Genomic DNA, 21,019 nt, shown 5'->3' on the forward strand with positions numbered 1-21,019 from the left:
TCTTTGGCTCTCTTGAACAGAAGGTCAATGAATTGGATTGCCAAGGCACTCTTCTGGGAGAGAAAAGGTGCCAACTTTTTCAAGTAGAGAATGATGAATGGCACAGGAACTATGTTCCTAGAAAGAAAAAAAGCCTTCAACGACTGATTGTATTGGTAGAGCCTCCATTTGTTCCACCATGAATGCTAATACGAAAAGGGGATTGAGAATTTTAGAAAGAGCTAGATGGCAAGAGATCGGTGGGGAATTCCAAAATTTATTAAAAAAATAAAATAATATATAAATAACTTATAATTCATATTATGCATAAAATATATTTTTTATTATTTTAATTATTTTTAATATATATATATATAATAGATATTAATAAATTAATAAAATAAAATATTTTTTAAAGAAAAATGATATCCCATGCATGGCACGATGTTATAAACTAATAATAATAGTAAAGTAATACATGAGTATTAGAGGTGGCATTTCGTATTGACATGTAAGATTTTAGAGTATCTTTTCTGTGCGCTATGTGATGAGATGCTTCAGGAGTCTCAATCGGATGGGAGGCTTGGATATCAATATATTAATATAATATTAATTTATTATAAGATAACATTACATTATAATAATTTATTATATTGACATAATACAAATATATTAATATCATATTAATAGTATATTAATATTTTAATATAATAATCTATATAATAATAGTAAAGCAATACATAGAATATTAGGAGTGGTATTCCGTATTAATACGTAAGATTTTAGAGTATCTTTTCTGTGCGCCATGTGGCGAGATGCTTGAGGAGTCTCAATCGGATGGGAGGCTTGGATATTAATATATTAATGTAATATTAATTTATTATAAGATAACATTACATCATAATAATTTATTATATTGATATAATACTAATATATTAATATTATATTAAGATAATATTAATATTTTAATACAATAAATTTATTAATATGGATATAAATATAATATTAAGTATAATATTATATTAATATAAATACAATATTAATAGTAATAAAAATATTATATTAATATATATTAAAATATTATTAAAATATAATAAATATTATTTTCAGCCTGAAAGATGTTTTTATACTCAAATTTCAGCCTAAAAAATCAAGGCTCTGAATGATCTTAGATATCCGATCTCGATGATAGACATCGCATCACTAGGTTAGACAATGATCGAAAGAGTAGAGATAATTTGGGACAACTATCATATAGAATATCTGGTGCAACCAATGATCTCACTACCTTTATCTACATCATCTTTGATCTTGGGATTATTATCTCGTACCAAACTAGCACTTAACCCCCACGTTGCGGGTGTTTAATTGATAATAATGATAATATTTTTTATTATTAATATTAGTAAATCAAAAAATCAAAAATATTACAAGATAAGTTTGTAGAATATATTCTATAAGTATCACAAATAAAATATCAATTGTTTGACATAAAGAGGAAAGCCTTGCTTTCCCATATCCGTAGAACATTACCACACTAAATCAACCAACCATTTGAACAACCATTACATAATTGAAAGCAATTAGAAAATAAAGACGTCATAAATTTATGAACCTACCTAAAACAATCAACAGAACACAATATTGCATGATTAACATCAATTTTCTCATGTGACAGCCTTCACATCATACCAAAATCCTATTTGATTATTTAGTTCCAATAGAAACAGATATGACTTCTATTATAGGTCTTACTTGAATGTGTCATGGCTCAAAGAGGGGCATTTACATATGTACCAATTATCATTATAATATAGATTACATATTTTAATTTGATTTAGTACAAACAGACTTGTATGGATAGCATAATTGAAGCTTAAACTTGGCTTCTTTGAAACTTCCATATAGCTTAATACCAAGTACCACTATCAATCAAGCCAATGATATGCCAATATATTTTGGGTATTTCTTTCTATTTTTCATTCTCGGGAGTCTCAATTGGGTCGGTGGGAGGTTAGGAGAGGTGGAATATATCCAAAGATTTGGGGCTCAAATCCTCTCATTCTCTTGATAATTAGGTTTATTTCTGTGTTTCCTTCATTTTTGTTGATTTTAATTTTTTTCGTGTGTCCTTCATTTTTATTGATTTTTTCTATGTTTTCTCTATTTTTTCTGTGATTTTGTGTTGGATATTTTCTTTCTGTTTTTTGGTTCTAAATACCATACCTACTACATACTAAACATTATAAATTATTAATTTTTAAATAATTTTACTATTCCAATTCATTTTGATCTAAACTATTATTTTGAATATTTGATTTACTTTTTGTTTGCTCCAATTAAATTGTAAACTAAATTATTATATTTATAGTTTATTTTATGTTGAAATCTGTTATTGTGGTGGCTATTCTTTTATATTTGTAAAATTAGTAAGTCTAAGCATTGTCCGGCCACTATATTAGTTCTTAAAAGTAAAGCAAAAACCAATAACTTTTACATGTGTATCGATTTTTTTTGCTCTCAAATTCTTCCCCTCGATGTGGTCACGTTCTTAGCCGGATAGGTCAGCGATCTTTAATTTTAAATCAGTCCTTCAATTAGCTGAGTCAATATTGGGTTGAGAGAATTGTTTCTCTGATTTTTCTCACCATGGTATTTGAACTGTGGGGTGCCTCCATCTCCTGGATCTTCGAACTACACCATCCTCTCCATCCTCCTTTTCTAGCACCTGTCCACACCACCATTGATTTTGTCCTCCTCTTTAGTCCCCATTGCCTCGCCTGCCTCCTTCTTCCCTTTCGCCACCACCTCACCTTCACCCTTCTCCTATAGTTCCGATGCTTCTCATTGTCAGCTACATCTATTTTCAGTCCAACATCTTCCTCCTCGGGATCCTTCTCTCTCTTTATTTTCTCATTAAAGGACAGGATCTAGCCAGAGAGATCTACCGTGCTTCTTCTTCTTCTACCAAAAAAAAAAAACTAAATCACCATTAACCATAGCACTTGGCCGCCTTCTCTTTCTCCTCCTCCTTAACCATCACTAATGCCATTTCAAGTGGATCTCACCTCTACTAGTTTCGATGCCGTGCTATTCCACTTCCACCACTACTGTTTTATTTTGATGCCGCATTATTCCACCACCGACTAAGATATAAGAGTTTAATTTTGGAATTTTTTACTTTTAATGTTAGCAAATCTATATTTTTGGGGGCTAATTGTTAAATCACTTGATTTTGTAAATGATGGATCAAATACTTACACATCAAACAGTTGCTCGCTCAAACTCAATGCCACCACCTTAAACACACCCACCTGCAGGAATAGAATTAAATGCTACTTCAAATGCGACTTTAACCAAAAAGAGAAAATCCATTTAACAAAGGTCAGAAGTATAGCTTCACTTTGAGAGGAAAGAAGAAAATGGTGAGGTGAAGGGCATAGGGGTAGATGTTATTTGAAAATTTTTTATGCTAATATAAAAAAAAATGAAACTACTTGATTGAGAAATCACCTTAAGACCTGTGCATAAAATCCATCTAATGCAAATGATAGACAATCTAAGTTGAATTTTGAATTAGTGAAAGGAAAGGAAGGGGAAGGTGTTCTTGGTACTTGGAGGTTTGACGAGGAGCTTGTAAGGAAAATCTTAGCTAAAATGATTATAATTTATGGGCTGCTATTCAAATTTGTGGAGGGAGAGGAGTTTGAGTTGATAGCGGTGTTATATTCTAAATTTTGTATTCTCATGATGGATAGTCACATGGGATTGTTATCAGCTCTATTTGAATGAGAGGTTGAAATTGAAAATTTTTTTGAAGAACTCTAAGCAAAGGATTTGTATCATAACAGACTCTTAGATTTCAATACAACAGATGAACTACATGTGCATCACCATGCATTTCATTGATGGGAATTGAAATATGCACAAAAAAATTCTAAATTTTTGTCTACTTTTAAGTCACAGGGGCAAGGAAATTGATAAACAAATAGAGATGTATCTTCTTGACTAGAAAATTGATAGGATGTTTACATTCACCGTTGATAGTGAAAACTTAAATAATGTTGTTAATTATTTAAAGAAGAAAATACTGAATTGGGGATTGATGTGCTTGGATGTAAGTGCATCCATATGAGGTATATTGCACATATAATTAATTTGATCATGACTGATGGTTTGAAGGAAATCGGAAACTTAGTGAAATGGATTCGAGCTGCAATAAAGTTCATATAGTGCTCTCCTAGTAGATTGGCTAAATTCAAGGAGTGTGTTGAGATAGAAAAGATCCAATCACAATATTTATTGTGTATGGGTGTTCCTACTCAATAGAATAATACTTACACAATGTTAGAGATTGCTCAAAAATTTGAGAGAGCATTTATAAGGTACAAGGAACTTAACCCTTACTTCAAGTATAATTTAGAGTATAATGATAGTTTGGAAGAAGTGCCTACATCTAGTGATTAGGCTAATTCAAAGAGGATGGTATTTTTTTGTAAATACTTTTATGATCTGATATTGCAGATCTCTGATTCTAAATATGTCACTGCTAATATATTTTTTAATGAGAATATTGGAATGAATTGCTTGCTAAAGCAGTGGAATGAAAGTGAGGATTTAGAGCTTCGGTTGATAGCTACAAGAATGAAAACTAAGTATAATATTTATTGGGAGAATATTGACAAGATGAATAAGCTTTATTGATATTACATCTATCCTTGATCCTCGATAAAAGATGACAATGCAAACTTTGCATTTGTTGATATGTATGAGGCTGACAAGGGATAAGATATATTAAAAAAAGTGAAAGAGATAGTATTTGAGTTATTTAAAGAATATAGTAAGAAAATTGATCTCCTATTATTTGGATCTATTTTGAAAAAAAGGTATAGTGAAACTTCATCCACCTCTTTAACGAGTATCATAACTTTTAAAGATGGCTAAGCTAGAAATATGATGTGGACATGGTATCAACAGCATTTTCCTAAACATATGGATAGTAAAACTGAATTAGATAAATATCTAGGTGAAGACATTGAGTTGCAAAGGATGGACTTTGATATCCTTGATGGAAAGTCAATAGTTCCAGATTTTTCATTCTCTTACTAATGGCTCAAGATATATTAACAGTCTCCATCTTAATAGTAGCCTCAGAGGCTATTTTTAGTACAGATGGTAGAGTACTTGATGCATTTAAAAACTCTTTGACTTTTAGGATCGTGCAAGCACTCATATACGTACAAAATTGACTTCGATCTTCATCTTAGCTTATTGTAGAAGAGAATTTGAAGGATCTTAACAAGTGAACAAGATAATATTTTAATTTCCATCTTCTATTTCTTGTATTTTATTTTTGATAGCTTCAAATTAGAATTATTTTATTTGAAGTTGATGAATTATTTTATTTCTTTTATTCATAGAATTTGATAATCTATTAATAGAACATTCTATGTCAGTTATTAAAGTTTAATCACATCAAGTATTGGCTTACAGTTGATGCAAACCGATTAACTCTACTAATATGATGTTGGATGCATGGAACTTTACTTTTTTATTTTATTTTAGTAGTACTATATTTATATTATAATTATAGACTGTATATAGAGCATGTCACATATTTACTGATTTGTATTTGGAAGACTACAAGTTTATTTCGTGGTTGGTTGTTTTTGCAGTTATTGTGTACTATTGATAGATTTTATGGACTATGGTGTATATGTTTGTGAGCAAGATAGTGGGCAGTGGCAATGCTACAATAATTGCATAATTTATTTAGTTTGTTGGTTTGATTTTCAATAGATTTGGCTTTGTTTTTTTGTAGTTGTTTGCTCAAAAATTAGATCCTATCTGTTGGTTGGTGTAGTTTGATTGCTGTCTTATGATAAATATTACATTGGTAGATTGTAAATAGTTTAAGATAATTTTATAGAATGGATTTTTTTTTTTGAATGATTTGTTGTTTATTTGAATGTGAATAACAATACTAAGGCTAAGTGCAATTCTGCAGTCTAAATAATGAGATTATTAAAGAACTTAATAAGTTTAAACCAAAACTCAAAATCCAGCATAAAGAAGCACAAAATCGAATTACCGCACCAAAATTATTTCAGTTTGGTGTGTTTAGTTTTAGGCTACTTTGATTTAGTTTTTGATTTTATAAAATGTAAATTCAGAAGTTTGATTTTTTGAAACTTCAGTTCGATTAGAACCACAAAAACCTAATGCACCCCTAGTTTTATTAGTTGCATTATGGTATTGCATAATCATTAAAAGGAGACAAAAACACGGAATACAAACGGAAATTAGGATCTATCGTTTTGAAAACAAAAAAGTTTGTCCTGGAATTTCCATCGTTTTCCAAACCAGGACTTATGGGCCTTTTGCTGGTTGGGCCCCTGCGAGAGACCCAATCCTAATTAAGACAAGTGCAGGCCGGAATCTCGATCCAGAATTGATGGGACCTAAATTTGACGAGTTTGGTGCGGGCCGTAGAACAAAACCCGAGTCTACGTATGATATTCCTTTCTCCAGCCCCCGTTCCTGCCACCTATAACTCCCGCAGCGATTGTAATGAGTCTCGGTTATGTTTGTCTCCGTGCTTCAAGCTGATCAAATTTGGTAGGAAGAGAATTCCACCACAGTGGTAGTGCCTTGGATGAACAAAAAACATCGTCGCAATATTTTGATTGTCTCCCTATGGCCAAGTAAGATTTTTGTCTCAACCCCTACAACCAACTCATCTTTACATTGAAGCATTTCAATGAAATGACTGCTGATTGGGTGGCCAATTTGGCTGATAACGAGTAATGTATACAGGACTCCGGATTTGTTTCTCCTGGACTAATTGCCACAGCTCATGGCACATGCACCTCAATCTTGACTACTCAACCTTGTGATTGTCCATCTAACTTGCAGTTGAACTATTTTTCTTTTTCAAAACATTTCTATGGTATGCTTGTTATAGTTTCATAACCTCCATATCTATGCTCTAAATTCAGTGTATATTCATTCTCATCGACTTGCCTTAACATATATCTCTGTGTCAAATGCAAAGTTTTCGATAAAATCACAGAGGACCCTCTCCCATTATCTGATCAATGCAGATCAGTATCAGGTGCAACACTGCAAAGATTGGAAAACTGTATGGAACCACAACCCCTCGACTGGTATTCAAATATCTTCAGATTCATGTCGCCCATGCCATCGCAGCTGATTTTCTTCAAATATCTTAGATTCCTACCCTCCAGATGCCATTCTGCAGAACAATGCAGTGAGCATAGCTTTTTTGATGGGAGGTACTGACAATATTGGGTCCAGCAGCTCACTGTTTAGGAATAGTTACAGATACACAATATTGTTTACTTATTTGCAGGTTCTTTCACTGTTTAGCATGTCAATCCACAAGAAACTCTCATGCCTGAGGTACCCCACTCTTGAGGTGAGTAGATTGCTGGATGAACCCCTAGTTTGTAGGTATCATTGTCAACTGTCCATCTTGTCACACATATAATACTTAGCTAATGATATTATCACGTGGTACCGTTTGGCTTGCTTATCATGAACTTCCCACGACATGCTGAAACTTGGAGATTTCGGGTCGTTCTGCTCTCTTTCAAACAGTAAGACTTTTCAACCATTTTTGCTCGCCACTCAGCCATACCTCCAAGTTGTTGATCAGAAGTGGATGTGCCGAATTGGATTGGTTGCCCGAAGATCCGTTTCACTGCCACTCTAATCACATAATATACCTCTACAGCCAAAAATCCAGATTAAATAACTGTCGGTCCATGCGCAGGAGATAAGAGAAAGTTAGATAAGAGAAAGTTGATAAGGAGACATTTGATGTCCGAGCATATTGTGAGGTAAGAACGCACAATGATACGTATCTATCACGAAATCAGGTAACCGGATGTCCTGCTGATAGAGTACACCCCTCCCATAAACCCACCCACAGTTTTTTTTTCTCTCTTTCGCAATATCTTTACAGTGACATTGCTTAAATGGCCAGATTAGGTCTGAAGCACACTTGGAGTGGCTATAGTGCGGACTGCAATCAACATGACAGAACCTATCGCAGCAATACAACTAATCCCAGCATCACTGGCGGGTCGAGCAGATCAGCAAGCAGTAATAGCACTATAAAATATTAACTCCAGATGCCAGGCCATACTTTAACTTTCGTCACACTAAGATAATCATACTTTTTTTGTGGTACAAGATAATCATACTTTATTCAAAGAGGTTCGTTCGTCAGACTAAGACGAGCAACATCACATTACCAAACGAAGATAAGCAGTATACCACATAACACCAGTGACATGCTGAGGATCTAAAGATACTCCAACACAGTACTTACCTAAAACATGCGACACTTATCTAAAACATGAGACTCTAGATTTATTTAACCCTTAACACTATTATGGTAGAGGTAGCATATAGGAGATCAAAGGGTATAGGCACATCATATCATTCTTCCTCTGACTCAGACTCGGCATTCTGGAGCCACTCCACAAAGGGCTTTGCATTCTTCACCGCCTGAGAGTTATTGCCACCTGCCAGTTCTTCCTTGTACCACTGGACTATGCTCTCCTCTTCCAGCACATCTCCATCATAAAGGACCTTCAGAACAAGAGCGACCTCTTTCACAGCATCTGCACCACACTTGCTACAGAAGGCTTCTATGGCTCGGAGCAAAAGCACCTGGGATCCTTCATCCTTTACAGCAGCAGCAACATAGTTCTTTTTCTTACCCACCTCTTTAGCAAATCCTTTCCCAGCACCATCAAAGAGTGCTTCAAACAGGGCTGTAATGACTTCCTGAGGAGACTCGGTAACAGAACACAAAAAGGTGCAAAGCTGGCTTGGCGTGGATCCCTTGTTCAGGTTGCCCTTGATCTCCTTAAGCAAGGTTTCATAACTATTAGCTTTGACACCATTTTGGGCTGCACCAGGCTGCTCTTCAGCTTTCGCACTTCCATTGGCAAGTCCCTCTTTCTTTGGCTTCTGTGGCTTCTTCTCCTGGTCTGGCTCATTGGTTGAGAGCATCACCATCTCAGCAGTCGCAGCATTCAGTTGTTCTTGGATACGCTGTTTTGCAGCCTCAAGCGATGTATCTGCCTGCCACTGCACATCATCATCGTCATCATCATCAGCCGTATTATCACCACCATTTTGGCTGCCAGCAGGTGAAGCTGAACGATCCTCATCAGAGCCACCACCAGCTTTCTTCTTCGTAGCAGCAACCTTCGAAGAAGCTCCATCCTTGGATGTGGTGGTTCCTTTCTTTTTTGCTTCCTTCTTCAGCTTCTTCTGCTCCTCATCAGCAGCCTCCCCTTCCTTTAACCGCTCCTTCTCTGCCCTCCTCAGTGCCTTCTTCTTGTCCTTTGCTCCCTTCTTCAGTTCAGGGGGGTTCTTCAAGATGAAGGTTGTTAGCTTGTCCCTCATGTCAACGTCTGACACAAAGCCACAGGCTGCACATTTCAGTGTTATCATCTGGTTCTTGGTGATGATGATCTCTGTCTCAGGGTTGCCACATCCATAGCATTGAACATATTTCTTGATGAAATTCTCCAGAAGCCCAGCCAGCTTCACAGTGTCATGGGCCCCATTGACCAGGGAAGTCCCTGCTTTCTCATCAAACTTCGACTGTGCCCCAAGCTCACATCCAAAATATTTTGTTGTGTAAGAAGCTGGCCTAGCCAGCGCCTTTGCAACATCCACCATGTTGACAATGTTAGTCTTGATGCCATTTCCACGGCCTTCTATTTTGGTTATCATCTTGGGCATTTTGTACCTATAGAAGGCATCGTCGCTGTTGGAAGCACCAATATTCTGCAAAGCCATCTTTGCTGATGATTCCTTACCGATAGAGGCTGTGAGAATCTCAGAGGTAGGAAGCACCAGAAGCAAAAGAGTAGTTGTTTCCTTCAAGTATACCGAGCAGATTTTCTGCAAGGAGGGGACGTTGCATACAATAGCAAGGTGTAGAATGTTGAAGTGGCCCGTGATGCATGCAGCCAAACCTCTCCCGAGGGAGCCTGTCCCTTTTTCTCGATGTAGGAGAATATTCTCCAAGCAATCCAATTGATCCCAAGTAGAGCGAGGCTTGTTCAGACATAAACGAAGCTTCAATTTTGACACCCTCCACTTTCTCAACAATGCAATAATATAGACAGATTTTCCAACTTCCTGAAGTAGGTAAACCAAATACCAGATGGTTAAACCAAAAGCATAAAAAGGTAAAATGATATTGAATTGAAATATGCAAAAAACCATATATCGGTGTCAAATGTAATTATTTTGATACAGTACCAGCTTCTTACAGTTGAATATTTATTTGGATAACATTACCTTACAATGTTATATTAATTAGACAACAGTCCTCTCCTCCATTTGGTTACTACTGCCTCATCTATTTTTTCCTTCCTCGGATCAATATAAACCAGACAAAGCACAAGGAACTAGATTCTTCAGACTAAATAATACTATTGGATCGGTCACTGTTTTGATTCTAGCACCAAAAGAATTTCTAAAAATCTTCTTGCGATCATGAAATCCTACTATGGAACTAGAACACATTCATGCATAAAAGCTTCACATCCGAGCACATGAATTCTTAGGAAGCTTCTCATCTTCTCATCCCAATGCAACCATGCTGTAGCCGCACCAAATCAAAACTCGGCACACGAGAAGGGGGAAGGGGTTACCAAGTCTTGGTACGTAGACCGACACCAGTATGTACTGACATTTTTCCAGCATAGTACTAGTATAGGGTCCAGTACCAAGAAGAAGAGCCTTGCTTTATGTTCACACTGTTGTATATGAAATAATTACAGGAGATGACATTCGCCTTTGCAACGTGAATCTGGACTCCAATATGCTTGGACCAGTGGCTCATCAGCCATTTCAGTAAATGAATATTTACTGCATCCAGACTGTAGATGCAACATTTTTCATCCCTATTGCTCCAAGATGTGTATGACTTAGCAGTCAGTCATATCTAGCTATTCTATCACAAAAGTTATAGATAAATGTCCTCAAATGCAAGAAAGTGAAAATATACATACAATTTAACAATTAAAAAAAAGAAGACCAGTCTCTACAAATGCATAGTCAAAATGCCTATGCTATAATTATATTAAATATCATAGCTATTTGAAATATGAATGGGTTAACAATGCATGTATTCATGAATGATAATATGCATCCACTATATATCATTTGCGCTGCAAAAAACTAAGGGAGTGTTTGGTTCACAACTTGAACTTGGAATGGATTGGAATAAAATTGGAATGGCCATATCCCCAAAACATTTGGTTCATAAACCGGAATCAGAATGAAAATTTGAATCCTTAAAGAAAAGATGGGTCTTAGGGGGACTGGACCATTCCAATTCTATCCCATAATCAGAATTACAATGGAACTCCCACCAACCAAATAGTTGGAATAGGAGTCACCCATTCCTATTCCAGGCCCCAACTCCCCCCAACCAAACACCCGCAAGTCCATTAACCCAAATATATAGAGATCCATTCAGTTTTTGCTTGGTCATATTGAAAAGGTAATCAAGTTCAGCCTGTAAACCAATTATACAAGTCATCACGCCAAGCTTGAGTTTCTTTAAACAAAATAAAAAATTACCGATTGTATATAAGAACCAAATTGCCAGCTTCTCAAAGTAATTGTAAATGGCTTGACTGATTTAACCAAAGAAGAGGAAAGACAGAATTGCAGATCATTAGCACCAAATTAATCTATGATAGAACAAGCTGTAAACAAGGATCGAAATGACAACATGACTTCAACAGCATGGCGAGGCTTATATAACAGTTTACAATTGTAGTTCAGTCTTAGACCAACTTATTCATCTCCTCGTGTTTTAGTTTATACAGCCTAAAGATGGCTCACCCAACAAGAAAAAGGCTTTTACCTTACAATTAAAAACGGACCTTAACAACTATGTTTAAACTTGTGACATGAAAATAGAAATTGATAAGTACCAATGTTCCAGCATTAACGACCTCAACATCTGGGCAAGGAATTCCAATACTGATGGTTCTTATCATATTTAGCCTTCAGCAAAATTTTAGATTTGAAAACATAAGCAATACTTGATTTGCATTGCAACCAAATATGTGACAGCCAGAAACAAAACCTCCACAGTGATGTCTCATCCAGAGAAATATAACACAAAATCAGCACTACACATCAAAAAATAAATTAACGATAGGATACCATCTAGCATTCATGTTCTCATAGTGCATTAGGTAAGATAAAGAATTTCAATTGGAGGTATAAAACAGCAGCAAGATACCAAGCTTGGTTGGCATTTGTTTCTGCCTTGTCGTGCAGCCATAAAAAAATAAATAAATAAATAAACAAGGGAAATGGCAATCTACAGATAACAAAGATCAAATTTCAGCTGAGCTGATTTTGGATTTGCAGGTAAAAGCCACCACAACATCATCCAACAAATTTTAACCTATTTACTGAATTAAATAACTGTCAGATTCCCATCCTCGAAATTCTAAGGAAAGACAACAGGTAAACCCTGCACTGAAACTTTTAGATCCTACGCCAGCAGAGGTTACCCAAATCCCATTAGAAAGGGAGAGAGAGTTCTACTGAAAGATCAGAAACATATCGCACAATCAACACCCAAATTATCCATCAGACGCGTATGGATCGAATCCAATCTCATAAAAAAAAAAAAGAAAAAAGACAAAAAATCAAATTACAAACGAAAAAAAAAAAGAGACGGGGAAGAAACATAAAAAATCGATGATCAGGCTAACGCAAAAGAATCCGCCTCTGGAGATAAAATCGAAATAGATCGAAACTCGATCACATCGGCATAAAAAACACAGGAAAAAAAAAAAAAAAAGCGATCTAGATCGAATCGATCGGTGACTGATGGCCGAAAAAGATCAAAGAAAAGAAAGGGCAAAAAAAATTCTATACCTTAATGAGGCCGCTACAAGGAAACCCCAGACGCCTTTCTTTGCCCGGACTGTGAGAAGCTGGAGGAGGAGATGGCGAGGGTTGGCCATTTTATAGGATAAACCGAGGGACGGAAAGCCGAACCCTCGAAGGATTAGGGCACCGCCTTGGGTATTTCTTGCCCCTGGTTTTATTCAGATTTACGGCCCGCCCCTTCTAGGTTTTCCAAAGGCGGTGGTTGCCTGGTTGGCAAGCCGTTGGATTCCCAGGCTTTGGGTCCAGCTTGTGACTTGATCTGGCCAGCTTACCACACATGGATGGAACTCATCTCTGGTAGATGGGTTGGGTCATGGACTCATGATATCCCAAGGCTGGATTGGTCAGCTAAAATTGTGAACTAGTTGAACCACATAGAATTGCATGTTATCTCCAAATTATAAACACTAAAAAAATAAATTTTCATGTCATATGAAACTTTTTTATTGGTATATGAGGATGTTCTTAAAGTTTCTTAAATCGAACATTATGTCCACCGAAAAAAAACTTGAATCATCGAAAGCAACTTTAAAAGAGTCCAATAAACATACCACCAACCAAGATTATAATGAGGATATTAAGTGTGCTGTAGCGTAATGTTGGCGATGCTCCATTCTTTATTCCTGAAAAAAATTGAAACACCTTATGAACAAAATATGGAGCATCTCATTAGCATGCTTGCAACATCTTTTCTAAATTTTATGGAAAATCCATGCATTGCCTCCTAAGGCTGAAGAGTGGCAATAGAACTTAAATCTAGTTAAGTGTCCTATTGAAATAGGATTGCAAAATTTCAAATTTTGGAGCCACATGAACAATGGACCGAGGAAACCCAAAAAATCAATAATTTCTAGCATCCCACAAGGTCCATCCAACATCACTAAGGCTTTCAAATTTTCACCAAAATGTCGATCAGCTAAAATTAGAACAAGTCCAAAATAGTGGCAAATGTAGATGGATAATTATCTCTGCAAAAAAAGTTATGTATTTGATTAGATGTGGTGGCATGGGTCAAAGTGTTATGTGATCTTGCATGTGGTTGATCTCAGGATTCCAACTTCTGAATACAGGCTTGACAGTGTTGCTATAGCCTTTTCAAGTCATAGATAGTAAAAAAGTTGTGATTCCTTTCATCAGGTGGCTGTAAGCATGTTCTATTATTAATGCAAATCATATTTATAAAAAGACTTTATATTGAACTAAGATGCATACTTCCAGAAATAAATAAATAAAATATTGATATAATTATAGACTGCAATCAGTTACTTTTTATTTTTAAAATCTTTTGTCATTGAATTAAGATGGAGGTTACTAATGACGTTGGATAGCTTGATCAATTCAGTTATCCATGAATCACATCACGTCTAAAACACTATGAATCAATTCTATTATAACCATGCAGGTTGAAGGTAATGTGCCCTATAAATATTAAAATGTTGTTGTAAAACTAGAATATAAATCATTCGCTCATATGTAATTTTCTTTCAAATATTTCCACTTGTGCTATATGACATGATATTCACTAGCTCTTTTAAATATGGAGGATTATTCTATCTATTAGCTTTTTTCTATCAGAAAATAGAGAGAGAGAGAGAAAGAGAGAGTAGATGAGGATGCGATATCTCAGAGAGGAGTCCGTAGATGACCTTGTTGGATTCCATGTTGCACTCTTTGAGCAAAGAGTAGTCTCTAAACTAAATCTTCTTTACACCATGCACTAGCTTCCTCAACATCATCGGGATTGAACTGACGGTTGTGAAAGAGGTGAATAAGGAAGAGGGATGGAAGGAGAACAGGCAAAAGTTGACATGGAGCTTTTTTCCTTTCAAAAGAAATTTTTGTGTGGAATTAATATGGTCGTACATATGATAAGTGATTGTACACACATGGATGTTGAGCTATAATTTATGTAATGAGATAATTATAAATTAATTTTTTCAGCTCCAAATCTGATACGATCAAAATTCAAAAATGGAGTACCATTAAATTCTGAAGTTGGCTACAACATATGACTCTTATTGCTATCATAAAGGTGGAGCCACTTTCTTTTCTTGTGAGCCTGTAAGGAGCATTGTTTTCTTGAAAACTGGACTCAGTGGAATGAAAAGGTATATATGGCAACACTATTATTGCTATCATAAAGGCATATGCCCCACTCTCTTTTTTGTATAAGCCCGCATAGGACATTGATTTCATGAAAAATAGGTTCGAAAATGAAAAGAAAAAATAATGTTTGCAACAATACTTTGAATTGTGTATTTTCGTATCCTTATGATTCTTCTGAATAATTATTCACCTCATTAGCGTAGAAGTAATTTCCAGCATAGAAGGTGCCTTGTCAACACAAAATTTTTATTTTATATATATATATATATATAATATATATATATTTATTATATTTTTTATATATTATATATATATATATATATATGAGATCAGACTTCATGAAAATAAAATTTGGGAAAGTAGAATGAAAAGGTTTATGTGCTAATGCTATGATTGCTACCATAAAGGTATGGTTCTGCTTTCTTTTCCATGTGAGCCTGTATGTAGCATTGGTGTTGTGAAAATTGGTTATAGAAAGCAGAAAAAAAAAAGTTATATGGCCACAGTGTCATGAATCATATGTTTATCTGTCTTTATTATTTTTCTTTTCCGAATAATTACTTGCTTTCTTAGGCCTTTGAATGAGTTCTACATAGAATTAGATTTCTATATAAATAGTGAATGCACAGTATATACAAATGACAAACAGTCCTCTCTCTCTCTCTCTCTCTCTCTCTCTCTCTCTCTCTATATATATATATATATATATATATATATATATGAGATTTGGAATTTCCTATACCATGCAATGTCAAAGTCATTTTGCATTTAATTATTATTAGAACATGGTCAACTAACTCTTCGCTTATTCTTTTTCATAAAAATTAAGTTTCATGATATCATGTATAATCATATAACTCTCTGCCATTTAATTGTTCCAGTAAAATGATTTATCAATATTATCTACTGTTGTCATAGTCCACCATATTGAAATACACATCAGATAAAAGGAAGCATGATGTCACTAAAATTAGGCAGCCTCGCATAATTGAAGAGGAGAGCAAAATTTTTGAGTTTCAATATTACAAAACTCACATAGACAAGAACTGTTCTATGATAAAGTAACAAAAGTTTGCCTCTCACGAGATTGTCTTTTCTTGAAGATAATTCAGCATAAAAAGATCAAGTTTGATGCCTCAAAAGAACACATGGAGATAACATATGAAGTATATAAACACTTTTTTTTTTTTTTGGTAGAGATATATAAACACACATATAATAATAGGATCTTGGTCTCAAAACAGAGCATACTACTGGGCCATTGGATTTTCTCAGACATAAAGATAAGTTACGAAATACCATATCAACATGAAAAAAAAAATCAAATATTTTATTTATTAAAGAGCAACCTTTATTGGTTGATAGAATACTTCCAGTCTTTTGGATTGGATATCTAAAACTTAAAAGAGCTTTTTATTGTACTAATTTTTTTTAAAAAAAATTTATCCATTTGATACAGATTTCAACTTATTTATCAAAATAATATAAAAGTTTAAAAACATCATTTGGAATGATATTTTTGCTGAAAAAATATCATTCCAAATAACGTTTCTTTGGTCTAATCACCAACCTTCCCAGCCTACGTGAAACTCCGTAAAATATATATATATATACCATTTAGAATGGCACTTTCGAAAGCACCACTCTGAATGATATTTTTTAAAATGCCATTCCAAATGACGTTTTTAAACTATTTTTTTTTTTTTTTTGTGCTTTCACCTTAGTTTAATTTTTAAATTAATTTTTTTGGTGCATGATATATTTCTTATTTATATTTTTTAAACTAATTTTTTGATGCGTGATATGTTTCTCATTATTATTTATATTCTTTTGATGCATGATATTATTTTTTAAACTAATTTATATGGCTCTTTTAGCGTGGCATTTTTTTCTCCAATTCTTCAAAACATATCTGAAGATCTATATCCATGTCCACAAACCATAGCATCCTAACACTTGAAATTAAATAAGCAAAATATCTAAAACTCCAATAGAAACAATAATTAATAATATGAGATAGAATAAAAATATAAAATCTACAAAAAAAATTTGTGGTACTACAAATTCAAAAAATATTAAGTCCCACAAGACGCCATGGTGCCTGTAGCCGCTTGGATCTTCTCAAGAAGATCCTCAACGGTTGCTCCAGCTCCTATATCACTTGTGATGACCCATCTCCTATATAGTGGATGTCTCCTGGGCATGCATATGAGAAATAACAGGTTCTATCGGAGCATTTATGAGCTGAGTGACTTCTTCAACCCTCTCATCTGGATCCAATGATGGGCCTGTAATAAAAAAATCATATCACTCAGATGAAGACTCATGATGCCAACTCGGATCCGATGCTGTCATCTAGGGCATGTAAGAAGATGAAGGCCCTAACATCTATGGATCAAAAAGTGATGGCATATATACAGCATGTGGCGATGACATCTATGAAATACATGGTGATGGCATATGTGGAATATGTAATGGTAGTGTATATATCATATTTGACGCATAGGATGCTTCAATCACCGTCAATGTCCCTAAACATGATCTCTCCATCTTTCACAGTATCCGAAAAAGAAATCAATTCTAACTAGCAGTCGTCTCCTCATCCACAATTGCATATGCTAAAGAATAAATCTCATTCTCTGCATCAACTCCTGTTGCAATTAGTATCTTATCTTTAAACTTTTCATACAAGTACATGCCATCGATGCTGATCACAGGATGGCAATGCCTTCAATCCTGAATGGATGGTTGGAAAGTCCAGAAAATATAATTTAAAATTTGCACATCGAAATTTTTAGTTAGAAAGAAATCCCATGAAACAACAGTGTCGGGGTTTGCATTTTAGAGTATAGCCATATAATAAGATAATTTTGCATAAGATGGTTCTCATTTTTCATAAATATCAACCAATATCTTCTGTTTTTCATACCATGCTTTCTTATATAATACTATATATTGAAATTGCTCATTAACGACTGTCGCAATAGCTTCAATTTTAACACCTGGATCTTTCTTAAACAAATATCAGACTAATGTGCTAATCATCCTTCCACTTACATATTTGTGATCTCGACTCAATCCCGTAAACAAACAAGTGTGAGAACTCTTATATCTTATGATCTGAAAATATCCATGCCTTTTAAAAAATGTAGCATGAAGTCTCCATTTACATTCTTGTTTAGCATCTGATGATGCATATCGTATGGACCATAATTTTGAATGTGACTGAACTATATTATATATCCGATGCTTTCGAATGTAATAAAGATCAACAGCTCTCTTTAGCTCATCTTTACTTTGAAATATTAGACTTATAAAAAATTTAGTCATCGAGGAGTTTCAAAACTGATAGTCAGAGTTCAATCTTTAACCAGCACTAACACCACTACCATGATCTAAATTTAAGTTGCTAAAAAATTATGAAGGTTCATGCAAATGAGATTCAGGTTCTTCAATATTAATATCAGGCTGGTCTTCTTCATCACTATCTTCATCTTCATCATTGTTACTATCCTCATCAAGCCATTCTTCTTCAGTCTCATTCTTATCTGACTCAAAATCTTGGTTATTAGAATTTATTTCAGTGCTGACCCAATCATCGACCCCCATTTGAGTGTTGTATCATGCATTTACTGCTATTTTCATCATAGGAGAAGTCACCATAGGAGAAATCACCATAGGAGAAATCACCATAGAAGAAGTCGCTATAGGATTTAAATAATTGGACAACTAGGGCCAATAGTATTAGAATGTTATTCTGCAAACATGATCTCAACACCAATGGTTTGCACCATAGAACTTACGAAAGGCGAGGAAGGTCCAAGAGCATTGCCCTCTTAGGTTAAAAACCTACTAAAGTATCCAAACCTTAGTACCATCATTTAAGTAGTATTTTCAGTAGATGATACATCTTTCTTTTCAATATATAATTCAATATATCGATATTCTGAAAATTTTAAAAGAAATGTCAATATTTCTTGGATATCTTCATCATCATCAATTGGATCTAAGATATATTTGCTCTGCATTAACTATCCCGATAAATTAGGAGATCTCCACCTCAATTTGATTTCATATTTTTTTGTCTTAGGAATATCACTGTATAAATGGTCCAATAATTTTTGATGTGATAATGATGAAGATAGCATAACCATTCGGCTCGTAGGCTAACTGTACTATATGCCATCTTCACTATTTTTTATTGTGCTATCATAATATAATAGTAGATAAATTCGAGCACTGATCATTTTCTCAAAAAATTATATGACAATATCAAAATCAAAATATTTAGTATTAATAATTTATTTTAATAAAATAATTTACATAATAAATGCATCCTATCATCAACTAATAGGTAAAGATAAGTTCTATCTCATCCAAAAATTATATTAATTTTATAGATAATTACAGTAATCAAATGATAAGCACTAAGGATCGAAAAAAAATTTGACAGTATTTTTCTTTAGTTTTTCCCACACGACTGAAGATGTGTGAGAAGAACTAAAGAAAAATACTGTTCGAATTTTTTTTTGAATCCTTTGCATATTGTTTGATTACTGTAATTACTTATAGAATTAATTACAATTTTCGAACTATCCAAACTGGATAGACAATTGATCAATATATATAATTCTTCCATCCGTATAAAAATATATAAATATACGGATACCGTAGAATATATACATTAATCAATAAATGGATCTATGGTTCTATGCAATGTAATATATTTAAATTTTTTAAATTAGTCGTCTACTACAGTATCGAGTAGCATTGCAAACGAGCCGAGTTGGGTCGGACACTACCCCTAATCGAAAATTCTTTTCGGACTTCAGATCGGGCTTAGGCCTGATGATTTTAGAAAAAACTAAATTCGGACCTATTTTCAATAATATAACAAACAACATTAACACATTAACAGGTACATTAAATTAACGAATACATTAGCTGAAAAGAAGAGATGATAGAAAAAGCCTGGGGGGAGAGAGAGGGAGAGAGAGAAGAGGGGTGCACGGGGGGTGGGGGGGCAGCTGGGTGGGTGGTCGGGCGGGCAGAGAGTGAGAGAAGGAAGAGAGGGTCGGGGGTAGGGAGAGAGAAGGAAGAGGGCGTGGGGCGGGGGGGCGTCAGATAGGAGGGGAAGGGGGGTCTGGCCGGCGGCCGGGCAGGTAGAGGGAGAGAGAAGGAAGAGGGGGCTGGTGGGGGGGGGGGAGAGAGAAGGAAGAGAGGGCCGTAGGGGGAAGAGGGGGAGGGGGAGAGAGAAGGAAGAGAGGGCCGTGGGGGGAAGAAGGCGGGGAAGGGGGAGGGCACGACGGCTTACCGGCGGTAGGGCGTCGGATGAAAGGGATCGGCGTCGGCTTCGAAAAGAAGGAGCTTAAGGCACGGGAAGAAGAAGAAGGCTAGGGCCGACTGTTATATATATTATATAATAATTTAAAAATACCATTTCGAATGGTATTTTTAAAAGCACCATTTTGAATGGTATTTTTATTCTGATTTTTTTTGTGGGGTTTTACGTAGGTCAGAAATGAGTTGCTGACTGGACCAAAGAAACATCGTTTGAAATGATATTTTCTCAAAAAAATATTATTTTAAATGATATTTTTTAATTTTTATATTATTTTAATAAATAAGTTGAAATCTGTATTGAATAGATAAGAAAGTTAAAAAAAAAAAAATACGACAAAAGACTCAAACTTAAAATGTCTCTCTCTAAAATACCCCAAATATAATTCCTTGATTTGATTTGTGGGTAGCTCTTTAAAACCATTTGGCCTTCAGTTTATCGCTTGTCCTTTGATTTTTAATGGCCATTTTATTTTTCATTCCTGCACTAAACGTAAATTATGTAGAAAGATAAGTATGGAAGTGTATAAATTTTAATTTGCACATGAAGCATGCACTGATTTTAAAAAAAATGGTGAGGGGCTATTTGTGAAGTGGCAATCAAACCCACGACAAAAAA

General features: G+C 34.8%; 1 protein-coding gene across 1 annotated transcript; it reads right to left on the bottom strand.

Annotated features, from left to right (window-relative positions):
* Positions 1-8,180: 8,180 nt before the first annotated feature.
* On the bottom strand, positions 8,181-13,106 carry LOC105047059 (eukaryotic translation initiation factor 5-like). The gene is made up of 2 exons (XM_073259281.1): positions 12,940-13,106; positions 8,181-10,167 (listed from the first exon to the last, which is right to left on the bottom strand). Exon 2 carries the CDS (start codon positions 9,820-9,822, stop codon positions 8,446-8,448), a length of 1,377 nt encoding a protein of 458 aa, XP_073115382.1. The 5' UTR covers positions 9,823-10,167; positions 12,940-13,106; the 3' UTR covers positions 8,181-8,445.
* Positions 13,107-21,019: the final 7,913 nt, after the last annotated feature.

The sequence above is a fragment of the Elaeis guineensis genome, chromosome 6, assembly GCF_000442705.2.
Source record: "Elaeis guineensis isolate ETL-2024a chromosome 6, EG11, whole genome shotgun sequence".
In the NCBI taxonomy this organism is placed as follows: domain Eukaryota; kingdom Viridiplantae; phylum Streptophyta; class Magnoliopsida; order Arecales; family Arecaceae; genus Elaeis; species Elaeis guineensis.